General features: G+C 39.8%; 1 protein-coding gene across 3 annotated transcripts in view; it reads right to left on the reverse strand.

Moving 5' to 3' along the window:
• Positions 1–6,802: 6,802 nt before the first annotated feature.
• The window catches only part of pik3cb (phosphatidylinositol-4,5-bisphosphate 3-kinase, catalytic subunit beta), a 65,383-nt gene continuing 58,569 nt past the window's right edge, over positions 6,803–13,616 (reverse strand). For all 3 annotated transcript variants that reach the window (XM_083985514.1, XM_083985515.1, XM_083985516.1), the window contains 2 exons: positions 9,938–10,070; positions 6,803–8,332 (listed from right to left, as the gene is read on the reverse strand). In XM_083985514.1, coding sequence (XP_083841640.1) covers positions 8,195–8,332; positions 9,938–10,070 — 271 coding nt within the window. In that variant the 3' untranslated portion in view covers positions 6,803–8,194. The remainder of the gene's footprint in view (positions 8,333–9,937; positions 10,071–13,616) is intronic.

Raw genomic sequence — 13,616 nt, forward strand, 5'->3', positions numbered from 1 at the left:
GAACGTGACGGAATCGCAGCAACGCGTTCTGATTGGTCCAGAGCGCTGTCCGTCGTTTTATATAAACAAGCCTTCCACCGCACGTGGAATACCATGTTATGAGAATCGTGCAACGAGAGACCGGTGGTAAGACTGCGGCGAGTCCCAAACAACGTATCCAGTGTTGAAATTACATAAATGTGAAAGTATGAGGAAGAAACAAGGAGGAAACGACGAACCAACGCTGGTTATTAGACAAATTTACGTTTTAAACTGCCGCCGTTCGTGTACATGTTGTAAACGAACTTTTGGCGAGTTAGCGTAATGTCATATAGCTCATTTATCGCACATACATAAGCTACACTACACTTTAAAACCATAAAACACATCGACTCGGTTTTTTTTAATTAAAATGAAAGCACTTTAGAAGCATGGGCTGCCTGGAGGTAAGGGGCAAAGTCCTCTGTCGTCAGTAGTGTATATCCGGACATGTTTTTCCATAGTTACCTACGCCACGTAATGTTACTGCACTGGAGTGATGCTGCCTTTTCTTTCAGAAATAAGACCTGGTAAAATGTCTTTTTGTATACGTTGTTCATTAGATACGATGAGATAGATATGAGTATGGTGTATTCACAAAAGTATATGCACATAATGAGATAAATGAAGTCCTTGAAAGCACTTGAAAAACACAATAAATAGTCTCGACCCCTCCCCCTTTCTCTCCCCTCTGTCTTGCATCATCAGGAGAAACACATGAGAAGGATGAGGGTTTACATCCTCTTCTTGTTCCAGGCTGAAACCTTTGTCGACAGCCTGTTTGTGATGAATGGGACTCTCTGCTTTGTGCCAAGCTTGCTCATTGAGACTGGCTAATGCTGGAGAGAGAGGACAGACTTGTTATTTCCACAGGCTGGCAAGGCAGCCGCAACACCATATTTTTCTCCTCTTGAGCCAAGACTCTCCGTGTGGAAGAGATCGGTGCAGAAATCTGGACTCGATGGCGGAGCACTAAAGTGGGGCTTTCAAGAAGTGGCAGCCACCCACTCCCCACTGAGCTGGCACTATATTCAACAACACTCCCTGCTGTCTTCCCCTCTGTCCGCTCACCGGCAAGTCTCTCACAGCCACTCTCACTCTGCCTGCATTTAAAAATGGCCTGTGTATGATATCACACTGGGAGCTTAGTATGTTTTGTGTATGTTTTCCAACGTGTCCCAGGAAACATATATAGGCTACTTGTTGCATTCAGTTATATAGGAATAGGCGTGGGTGGATCTGACTAATGACAGTAGGATGAGATTGAATCATGGATCACTCCCTTCACCGCCACCCTCTCTTTTAATCACACAAACACATTTAATTTGCTGGTGGTGGCAGTCAAAACTGGGAGATCCTGCAGGTGGGTGGAATTCCCTACACAGGTGTGAGTCATGATGTGGGTGGTTTTAAACCCATGGGCTCTGACTGCTGGTCATGTCTCGTCTTCCATGATTACCTAACCAGAAATCCTCTACATTTAAAGGGTATGTAGTATGTACAGTAGCTACACCCACCATGCATTTTAATAGGAACACCTGCGCAACATAACTCATGCAATTATTCAGTCAGCCAATCATAATGGCAGCAGGACAGTGCATAAAATCATGCAGATACAGGTCAGGAGCTACTCAAACACCAGAATTATAAATTTTATTTATAGAGCATCTTTAATAACACAAGTCACAGAGGGTTTTATAGTAAAGAAGGGACAAACGTAGCACATAATAATACAATTAAAGCAGAAGTAAGCGATCCGGTCGTTTTGGCTAACTTCTTGTCAGCAGATGGAGTTAGCAGTCCCCGTCCTCGTCCCTACGTCACCACATGCACGCGCATCCCTTGGCTGCACACACAGAGAGGACCGCCCCTTTATGCCGTTCTCTCTCCTCATTGGATAAAGGTTGTAGGATACAAGGAAAGTTTTCTCCTCGGCTTACAGCAGAGCAGAGTGACTGACAGACCCGTGTTTCAGACCAAACACTCTATATAAGTGATTGCTGTCGGAAGATACAACTATTTAAGACTTATATTAACACAAATATTCCGCTTACTTCTGCTTTAAGTTCATTACAAGTGAAATGATTAAACAAGTACAACAAATAAGATAAGAGATTTAAAACAAGGACTCTTGAGTTTGCCTGTTTTAGATCCTGCAGGCAGTGGCTCCACAGCTGTTGAGGGGTCTAGACAGCAAATGCTTGGTCACCACAGTAGAGACAAGTTGAGATCATGGAGCCACGTCAAGTTCCACTCATGTCGGCCAAGGGCAGAAACCCGAGGCTGCAGTGGACGCAGAGGCATGCAGCTGGTAGACTCAGAATTTGACATCGACTGCTTGAATCCGTGGATCAGACCAGACCTACTGTACCTTGTGTCATCCGTCCAGGCCGCAGCAACAGCAGTGGTGGTGTAACAGTTGTACTTCTTAATGCCAATAAATCATAGACTGAACGCTACAGCCTATCTGAGTATTAATATTCATCTTCATAACCTTTATTTAAACTCGGAGATATATTGAGGAGCAACCTAATTTACAATATAGCCGAGATATTGATCATATTTGTTCCTTTATGGCCACCATTTACCATCCTCTAATGTCTACTTCCAGCAGGATGATGCTCCAGGTCACAAATCGAGTTCAGTCAGCTTCAGTGGCCTCCCTCCCCAGTCACCAGACCTGAATCCAGTGTTATCACATTCTGGGATGTGGTAAAACAGGAGACATGCTGCAGTATGAGTGAGTGTGTAGCTGCAGTCTGGATTATGTGACATAATCATGTCAGCATGAAGCAGAATCTCAAAGGAGTGTTTCAAACGTTGAATAACAGGAAGAACTGACACTCATTTAAGTGTGGTGTTCCTAATAAAAGGATTGCTGGGCGTGGTGTTTTATTTGATTTTTTTTTTTCATTTTCATATTTCACATCCTTTGTTTACACCTTCCTTAGAGGATATCTGCCACTGTGTCTGCTGAACTCCCCCTGGACACCCTCCCCTCAGTAGCAGGTTAGTGTTTTATGTAACTGCGGCGAACAGCCACACACATACAGCAGATGATTCACACCGAGCAGTGATTGTTGCTGCAAGTAAAAGGGAATCGATAAATGATCATCAGAGACTTTGTTAACACTCCCCACAGGGTGAAGAGAAACACATTTTCTGAGTCATACAAACTGCAATAAAGGAAAAAGCCCCTTCAGATGGTTAGCGCCCTGCACACAAAGGAGCTTCGAGATGCATTTACGGAGATCCTCCCAAATATCCTTTAATTCTAACCTGAGACAGGAGGCCACCACACACACAGGCAATGTTTACACACACACACATACACACCTCAGTTCCCTTAAACCAAACTGAGCAGAATAAATTTGCACCAGTAAACACAGAGTGCACTGGGCAGAGTCAAGTTGTGCTATATTCTTAAGGGTCCATTTATATACAGTGCATTATATAACAGAGGCCTTTATTACAGGAGACTTGTTGACATGTCACGGCAGGATAACGCACGGGTGTAAATAATAAAATGAATGACGGCTGAGTCCCATTTAGCTGCTGCATCTTCAAGGCCCTGCTGTTGGAAAATGTAACTAGTAAAATGTGGCATTTTTCCATTGCAAAAACGCTCAATACCAATATTATTAAAACAAATGTTGAGGAAAAGTACACAAATATTCAAACAAGACCATTTTAGAAGATAAAATGTGACTAAATAACATTATTTTATACACATATTTTTTACTAAACTGAGGAGCTTTTGTTGTTTAGTTCCAGTCTTAGCTTATAGTTTCAATCAAAATTTTCATTTTTTTAATAATTAATTTTAACGCGCTGCACTTCTCTAACTTCTTCGTATCTAACCTTTTACACTTTTAATACTATGTATTCTATTGTTTTTATTCAGAGAGAAAAGCCACACTAAATTTAATTGCACCATAATTATAATAAAGTTCATTCATTCATACTTGACTGTGTCCATTTTGTGCTACATTATATTTACTCAGACAGACAGGGAATAGAGAGACAGAGGGGGGGAATGACATGCATCAAAGAGCCGCTGGGGGAATCAAACCTGGGCCACTGCAGTGGGGAATTTAGCCTCTGTATATCAGGTGCCTGCTCAACCCAGTGAGCTATACAATGCTCCAAATATGCTGCATCTTAAACTTATAAATCTCTATCATTCAACAGTATAATGTTACAAACACATTAAAGCATCACTTGCTTGCAGGTCGGCCTGGCTGGAGACTGAGGCTCCACCAACTGCTTGTATTGATTGATATCTGTGATGTGTTACACATTAAATATTGATACTTTAAGGAAATCATATACAAAAGCCAATAACTAATTTATATAGAATCCTGACTTTAATGTCAAAGGATAATACTTATCATGTGAAAGAAAGGTGGGATAGAGAGCTACAACAGGAAATCACTGAGGAAGGCTGGATAAAGATCTGTGCTGAGATACATACAGTTACTAATGCCAATTGGTGGAGAGAGTTTCAATGGAAGATAGTAAATAGATTTTTTAGAACACCAGAAATTATGGCAAAGATGAGCTCAAACCAGTCAAATACATGTTGGAGGGGATGTGGTGTGAACACAGCAACTCACCTACATATATTTTGGCAATGCCCACTGTTGGATAATTTTTGGAAATCCATTTTTGCTATTGCGAACAAAACATTAGAAGTCGAACTGGCTAGAGACCCTTTGACTGCGATTCTTGGGATGAAACCAGATGTTATTCTCAGTAGAAAAAGGATGTATATCCTACAAATAGTACTAATAGCAGCAAAGAAAACAATTACATTAAGATGGCGTAAACAGGACCCTCCCACATACACTGATTGGGTAACAATTCTGAAAAATATTTACACAATGGAAAGAATTACATATATGTTGAGATTACAGAAGGAAGTGTTTACAGAGAGATGGCAACCATTAATGGAGGTAGTGGGAGAACAAATGGATTGATAATGTAAAGAGCTTTTTTTTTCTTTCTTTGTTTGTCTTTTGGTACTGAGCGGGATTATAGGTCATACTCAGAAGTGATTGATAAAGATATGTACGTACTGATGAATTGATTGAGGGAACCCATGACTGATATTATTATTTATGATATATTGTTTTTGTTTAGTCTTTGTCTTGTTTTGTCTTTTTTGTTTGGCATGTTTTTTTTTTTATTTAATTTTTTTTTATGGTTGCTGTTGCTGATTTCTTTTTTCTCTTTTGTTTTCTTCTTAAATATCCTAAAATTTTGGTTTTCTGACTTATTATTTATTTTTTTATTTATACCTGTATATAAATAAAAAAAAACAAAAAACAAAAGACGATTGTCTGTCTACTAGCACCACTTGTAAAATGAATTGTCCAAATGGTTGCTGAATTAATATTGTAAAAGTGGTTGCGAGGAAATGATTAATAATAATAAAAAAAAAATAATAATAAATATTGATACTTTGTTGATAGCACATGTGAGGCCTTGTGGTTCTTTGGTTTATAAGTTCATCTCAAGTGTAGTTTTTCTTTTTGTACAGTTCTAAATATACTTTTTTATGTTTAAATGCAATTCAGTTGGCAAAAAAAGGAGACGAAACACACAGCAAAATTAAAATATGACTAATAGTATGGCTTTCTAACCCTAACCCTTCAAATAAATTATTGTCACAATAATATGTGTGCAATGAAAATCTGATACTGTCCCAGTCCTGGCTCAAATCTAACATCTTAATATAAATGCAGTCTGGTCTATAGATGTGTGCATCTTGTAACTGAGCCACTGAAGCCAGCTGAGACCTGAGTGTGACCTGAAATAACTGGACAGAAAGTTCTGTGACATTGACACCAAATGTGTCCTCACTGTCACCTCCATTACTTTTGATACTGTAATCTTATGAGTCAGAGGAGGAAAAGTTCATAAAGCTAATTTAGTCGACAAGAGAAGTATAAGAGGAGCATATTTAACTTCTCTCTAGTTGGCAGCGATATTGCCTTCTTAACTTAGTCTCTGTCGGGGGTGAAAATACTTCTGAATATAAATCTGGTGTGGAATCAATACGCAGCCAGAAGAGCTCCCAAATTAGAGACAACAATCCACAGCTCTGCCCACGAGTGGGGGCGCCCGGTCACACAACCCACATCATCTCCTGCAAACAGCTAAACGGACCACAAGTAGAAAGATGCAGCGCGGTGGAAAATAACTTTAATAAACTCCTATGAAAACAAAAAAACAGCAAAACAATAAAAGCCTGTACATTTGACAATATCCAGTGTCTGAGACATTTTGAAGGCTAGTGGTGCGAAACACAGCTGCATCACACATAAACCAACAGACAAAACCATTATAGGCTTAGGCCCGCGCCCAAGGTTTAATATAATAAGATATGGTTCATATACTCGGATATTGCACGAAAAATCAAACACAAGATGCAGATACTGGAAGAGCACCATATGCCGAAAACAGGGAGGAGAGTGGGGTGGTGGTGGGGGGGAGTACTGTACTGTAGCTTTGCATTGCAGTGTAATGTGTAATGTCCCTACTGAGAAACCCCACCCCCCAACCCCTTTCCTCCTCCAAACAGGCCTTAGACCCCGCCCACACCTGCTTGTATAAAAACAAATACGTTTTAAAAGAGAGCGGCACAAATTTGCAACATCGAACTCAGAAGCAGGTCATTAAAAACACAATATAAACAACAGTTCGACCGCTAACACGTTTTGCTTTTTTTTCTTTTGGTCCTAACACGTTAAAAGCATCAGTTATTTCTCAGCAAGTTGGGTTTTGTTTTTTTGTCACGTTTGCTTAGCATGAGTGTGTGTTGGGTTTGGGGTGGGGGGTGCTTTTACAAGCCTGACATCCTTTTTAAGACCTTTAAGACAGGTGGGGTGGAGGAAAAAAAAAAAAAAACCTCACAGGTGATCACGCTTTTTGTCCAATAATGCTCTCAATGATTTGACAAATTTGAAAAGAAATAATGCACATTGTCATTTTCAAAATAAAAGAAATTAAAAAATAAAAATGTTTAGTCCATTAAAAGACTAAATTGAAATTTCTCATATACATCTCTCTGAAAACATTCCAGTGTTCGATGGTCCAGATGAACCGGGATCCAGACAGCGGACCGAAAAAAGGCTCAGGGCGACTTTTTCTCTACTTAAGTCCTTCTTCTTCTTTTTCTTCTCTCACTATTCCCCTCACACAAGGTTCTTTTTTTCATGGACAAGTGAAGTAGTCTGGCACATTGAAGTCTTGTGATAAATTCTTAAATGGCGAAAGGAAAAAGAAAACCGAAGAAAAAATTGAAAAAAGAAGAAAATAGTACAATCTTCCCGCAGTTTTGAGGCACACTTTGAGGCAGCGAGACTTGTTAAGATGCACTTCCTGTGAGCGTAGTTGTGCACATTGTTGTAAGACGCGGTGGGTGGGTGGAGTCGTTTTCCTTGTCCTTTCCTCCCCACCCATCTCTTATCTCCTCTGTTTCTCTTAAAACAGTTCAGGGGCGGGGTCAAAAACCAATCGGCCGACCCCCCCACCTACTGTTCAGAGTCTGTGCACGCAGAGGTTCAAGTCCGTCCAACAATAAAACTCAGCCGCTCTGAAACAAAAATATGATCTTTCTTTCTTTCTTTTTTTTTTTAAAACGTCTTTAGTGTGTGCAGAGTGGCCGCTTCACTTCCCTTCCTTTGGCTGAGTGTGTGTGTGTGTGCTCCATCACCTGCTGCGCCTGTGCAAAACCCGCAATGACGTCACCCACCATGATTCCACATAAATGTCACAAGACCATGAACTTGGATTTTTTTTTTTAAATATCTTTTTTTTCTCTCCAGGATGCGAGGTGAGGAGGGGGGCGGTGGAGTGAGGGTGCAGGTCAGGGTACCTGAACCGAACTGTCCCATAGAGTAGCTTCCACTGTACAGTATATGTGTGTGTGCGTGTGTGTGTGTGTGTGTGTGTGTGTGTGTGTGATGGGGGGTGAATCTGCTCCTGTGTGGGATGTTCTGCTAGATTCCCTTCTTTAGAAACAGGTGGATTTGACCCTGACTCTCCTACACTCACACACTTCTTCTTCCTCGTCATCGTCATCATCATTGTTGTAGTTGCTGTGTCCTCTTGGCCCCTGACCCCTGACCCCAGACCCCTGACCTCCAGGGGTTGGTACAGTAGCTGCTCTCTAGGAGCGGTTGTCTTTGGCCACATTGTGAGCCATCCAGTTGACTTTGGTCGTCCAGCTCTCTCTCAGGGCCTCGTCGAACTTCTGTCTGAACTGCTTCAGCGCCTCTTCGTCTGTTTTACCCAGAGCCAGAGAATCCTGAGGAGGAAGGGAGGGGGAGGAGGAGGGGATTAGTCATGTGATGAAGAAGTTGAAGAGCTGGGCTAAACAGCTAAATATAAAATAACAGAAAAATATTGTAGATGTACTTGTCTGCACTGCTCAGCATTATCACTGTGGTTTTCAGATAAAACTGTGGCTCTTCTCTGACCTCCCACAGAACATCCTCTGATAAGAGTTCAGATTGGAGATGTTTTAAGTTTAGTGACTTAAACAAAATACATAATCTTATTGATGGAATAATAGTGAATATAAATGACTTTGATCTTTTTACTGTGGACCCTTAGGGGCCCACTCAAGGACCGCTGAGGGACCCTGAACTCCACTTTGAGCTCCACTGGTACAAAAATACTTATTTTACCAACAGATGATGAGAATTAACTTTGTTCAGTGAAGGACTGAGTTAGTTTGTGATTTCTTTGTGTCAAAGAAGAAAGAATTATTGAGGCAAGGACTCTTACAGGTGAGGTCATTATTTTTCTTACTCTTATGTACTTGGATACATTAAATTAAACTTTTACTAATTTATTGCTCCTTTAATGACCTCAGTAATTTATGCACCTTTTCCTTTCTTCTCTTTTCTGTATTTATTCTTTCTCTCTTTTTAATAACCTGTTGGTTTAATAAATATTTTGATGTTCTTCTCTGTCCTCTCCTACATATTTAGAGTTATCTTCCTGTTACACATAAGAAGCATTGATTCAATCACGGGTTGTAGTTATCTGAACAAGCTGATGCTTTATAAGAAAAAATATTTAACAAAGTTAAATTAATACATAAAGCACTTTCTCACACAGAAGTCACAAAGTGCTTTATAGATCCACATAAATAACATACAGATGCTGGTCAAAACAGATAGTAGAAAGTAGAACCAGGTATGACCACAATGATGTTAAATAAAGTTAAGTCATGTTTGTACGACTTTGGTTAGTTGAATCAAAAATTGGAAAGTTATATTTGTTTATATTTGAGCAAACTGGCTCCATTAAAAGCACATTCAATCAGCCATGAGCAGTTCAACATTAACAACATACCTACCATATACTGAAAAACTTGATATCACTGTGATTCTGAAACTCTTTACAAGAATTCTTTAACTGGTTCTTTCTTCTCTGTTCCCTCATCAACAGTCACTTCTACACATGTAGAGACAGTGAAGCCCAAAAGAAAACACATCCTAAACTATTCAGCTCGTGACTTTGTACTAAGTTGTACTGAACAATCCTTCAGATACTCGGTAGTCAGCTGACTTTGAGACCCGCAGCTTTGTTCCTACGTCATAACCCTGGTATGTTATCTCACATGAGCTTTGGCAAATCTTTAAATCTCCCTTTCTCGCTCTCTCTTTCCGTTTCTTCTTCCATTCGTCTTTTCATCTCTTTGCAAAAGACCCAAAGAGATGAAAAGGCGAAACTGAAGATGTTGCGATAAGGTGAGGAAGTCGCTGCTGGTTTAAACAATCACAGTGCGTAAGGTGCAGACTGTGGGCAACTCTGAATATTTATCACTGTCTTTCCACTGATTGACTACATACTTTTTACTTTATGAAACTCATGCGTATGTGTGTGTTTGCGCGTGTGATACCTTTAAGTACTGGATGTCTTTGACTGAGGTGAGCTCCGGCAGTCCAGCCGTCAGCATGAGGGCGAACAGTGTGATGAAGAGGTTTCCATTCTTCCTCAGGATTAAATAGGCCTCCTCACAGTACTGACGGAAACTACAACACACAGACACACATATATACACCCACGTGGTTATTTATGACACATCACCTTATTTCTTGTGTTTAAAGCATTTTCTCCATAGTGAAACAACATAAATGAGTTTAATAGAGCACTTTAAAGGGATAGCTCACCCAAAATTGAAATTTCTACTAAGGGCTGGGAGAAGTTTCAGAGTCCTCCGTGGCTTCTTTGAGTTACAGGGGGTCTCGGCGTAGCAGTGCATGTCCATATAACGGTTGCAAATGGATACCAACTGTCTTCGTAACAAAAAGACACACCAAAAAACATCCAAATACCTCCATGCTGCTCGTATGTAATGTCCGTCTTGTATTGAAGCCCCGAAATGCGAAATTGCTTCTCGAAGCTCCTCTTCCCGGTTCGTCAAATTTGGACAAAATGGGAAGAGGAGCTTCCGCTACAAACAAGCTTGAAAAATGGACGTATTTCATTTTTTTCGGGACAACTTCACATTTCGGGGCTTCAATACAAGACGGACATTACATACGTGCAGCATGGAGGTATTTGGATGTTTTTTGGTGTGTCTTTTTGTTACGAAGAAAGTTGGTATCCATTTGCAACCGTTATATGGACATGCACTGCTACGCCGAGACCCCGTGTAACTCAGAGAAGCCACGGAGGACTCTGAAACTTCTCCCAGCCCTTAGTCGACATGAGGGTGAGTAGATAATGTGTAAAATTTCAATTTTGTGTGAACTATCCCTTTTATGTGTCTGAACATGACACAGAGGGAACAAACAGTCAATAAACAATATTATAATGTATAAAATTATATTATATAACATATACAGTATAAAACCATCATAACACATAGCTCATCAGGTTCTGGGATGTACATGAGGCAGAACAGACCAGTTCCTCTCCTCCTGTGTTGTTGACCCTGAGCAGCAGGACACCAGCTTCATATCTGCTCATCAGTGAATGTGTTAAGTGAAGTTGCCCACTCTGATCATTATAAGCTGATTAAAACACTTCCTGGATGTTTCCAGTGACTCACTGTGTCCGGGATGCACAGGTAGCTCCAGGCTCGGACAATTAAGATCTGACGTTTTTTATTGCATCACCTCTCAGACTTTATATTATTATGATATTTTATATATTTTAAAGTGTGATTCAAACCTCTATTTTAAGATATAAAAGTGGAATGATGACGATGATGATGAAACGGGCTCAACGTTTATGAAGAGAGGGAACTACTGTATGAAGAGAGGGAAAAGTGTTTTGAATGTGGTGTAGGTCATCAGATCAGAGGGTTTACACCTCCTCCAGGCTGTTTCCTCTTCCACTACACCAGTTGTTTACAGCGAGTGGACGTCAAAAAGTGCTACTGCTTCAGTCGACCCACCCACACACACGGATATACGTTTTGCTGAGACAGCAGCAGAGTCACTACATCACTTGATACGTTCAGATAAATATTTATATTTCCATCTCTTGCACTGTCTCTGCTCCTCAACAGCGGCCCGCTGTGAAGATGCATTGTGGGAAACAGTTTAAATGTCAAGGGAGCACGCTGAGTATTACACATAAAGTCAGTGTAATTAAAAATGTAATGACATAAGACCCTCAGAGATGATATTACACCATCACAAGCTCTGCAGCTCTAACAGTCCAGATGTCAACAACACTTTAGTTCTTCATTTAACAAGAACTGCAATTTATAAAACACATGTTTAACATGTAAAATCTGCTTCATCACTGTATTTTCATTCTTAATCTATAAATACTGAATCCATCTTTTATCAGATATAATATGAATTTCAAACAAAAAAAAAGAGAGTAAATTATAACATGTATAAGTGTAAATTTATGCATCATTTACATATGATAAAGTAAGTAGTAACTACCTGAATTAATTGTGAGTTGCAGCATTAAGATGTATTTATAAAACATCTATTAACACATTCATTAATAACTAGTACATGTTTAAATACTGTATGTGTAAGTGCAGCATAAATGTACATGCAAATAGGCTGTTAATCATATCTTATACTATATTGTCTAATGAACCACTCATAGCTATTTCATCAACACTTAATTCATAAATACTGAGTCCCACATTCATAAAAGAGTCAAATTTAATAAGATTAATAATGATGAATTAATGTTTAATCCTCTGACCAACTTATCGCCACCAACACACCAGTGAGTTATACATTTATTTACATTATATGTGAGCTGCAGTGACTTCTGAAACCGTTGACGCTGCACAGGAGCGGCCTGCAGATGTTTACCCTCCTCTGGTACAGACACGTATGTAGGTCATTACAACACACACACACACACTACCACAGGGGTATTTCCACTGGCTTGAGACTCTCTTGTGCCGTCACAGCTCTTTTACGTGGTAAACACTGTACATGACGGCTGCGTTGCCCAGTGATGCCTTCGCAATATACCACACACTCACACATGCACTGCCGGCCGCCCTGATGCCAATCTCTCTCAGTGACAAAACAAGTTGCTGAGGTTTGTGTGAGCAGAGTTTATTCTCAGTCAGAGGAAGGATCGTTAGTTAGAGATAAAAAATCTTTAACTCCGCTTTGAACTTTTTCACTTTAGGTATCAGTCAGCAGCACGATGACGGAGTTATTTCCAAGAATCCAACTCATTAAACAAAGATTTAATTTATGCATCTAGAGAGACTTCCCGTTAATGAAGCAGTTTTTTTTCTTCTCTTTGAAGTAGAAAACCCATAAACCCAACATCAGTGACATTCTTTGAATTTGGCATGAAACAATAACTATCCCATTAAACTCTGTGTGTTTGAAGCACCGTGTGATTTAATGATCTATTTGGTGCAATTAAAGGGATTTGATCCTGATCCTGCAGGATTTATTAATCCATTCCTCAGCGTCTCTTCAGGCTTTTATACGTCCATGTGTGAGTGAACGTTGTTTCAACTGAAAATGCTGAAACAACTGAACCAGTGTGTGTAAGACGTTTTCTCTTTTAAATAAACTGCATCTCATTTCTTTTTCCCCACGTACTCAGTTTCATGTTTGCTCACTGAAACCTGCAGAGACACAGTGTCATCGGTGCTTGAGCTTCGACTGCCCACTGCTGGTGACAGAGGATACTGCACCCACTCTGCTGTGACTGTGATGCCCTATTTACCCATAAAGACACTTTATGCCCACACCAGTGGTTATTTTATTTTTTAACATCTTTATTCCACAACTTAATGAATGCTCATATTCCCCCCTAATAAATAAAGATATAGATAAAACAGTTCCTCTGCATTTTCAGGTCTTTAGAGTTGTGTAAAACGGTGAAAATAAAAGCTCCTCTTGATCATAATCTCTGAGAGGAGTTACAAACATTGACACTTCCAAACGTAAGCTAAAAACCCATCTCTTTAATCTGGATTTTATGTTACAGTCTCATAGTTATTTTATTCTACAGTTTTACAGTCTTCTATTTTATTAGTTTCTTCTCTCTTACTGTTATCTTTCTTTTGAGTGTTTTTATATTTTGTTCTATATTTCAAACCTGCATTTTATTCTATTTTATTAAATTTT

This window comes from Trachurus trachurus, assembly GCF_905171665.1.
Source record: "Trachurus trachurus genome assembly, chromosome: 13".
In the NCBI taxonomy this organism is placed as follows: Eukaryota; Metazoa; Chordata; class Actinopteri; order Carangiformes; family Carangidae; genus Trachurus; species Trachurus trachurus.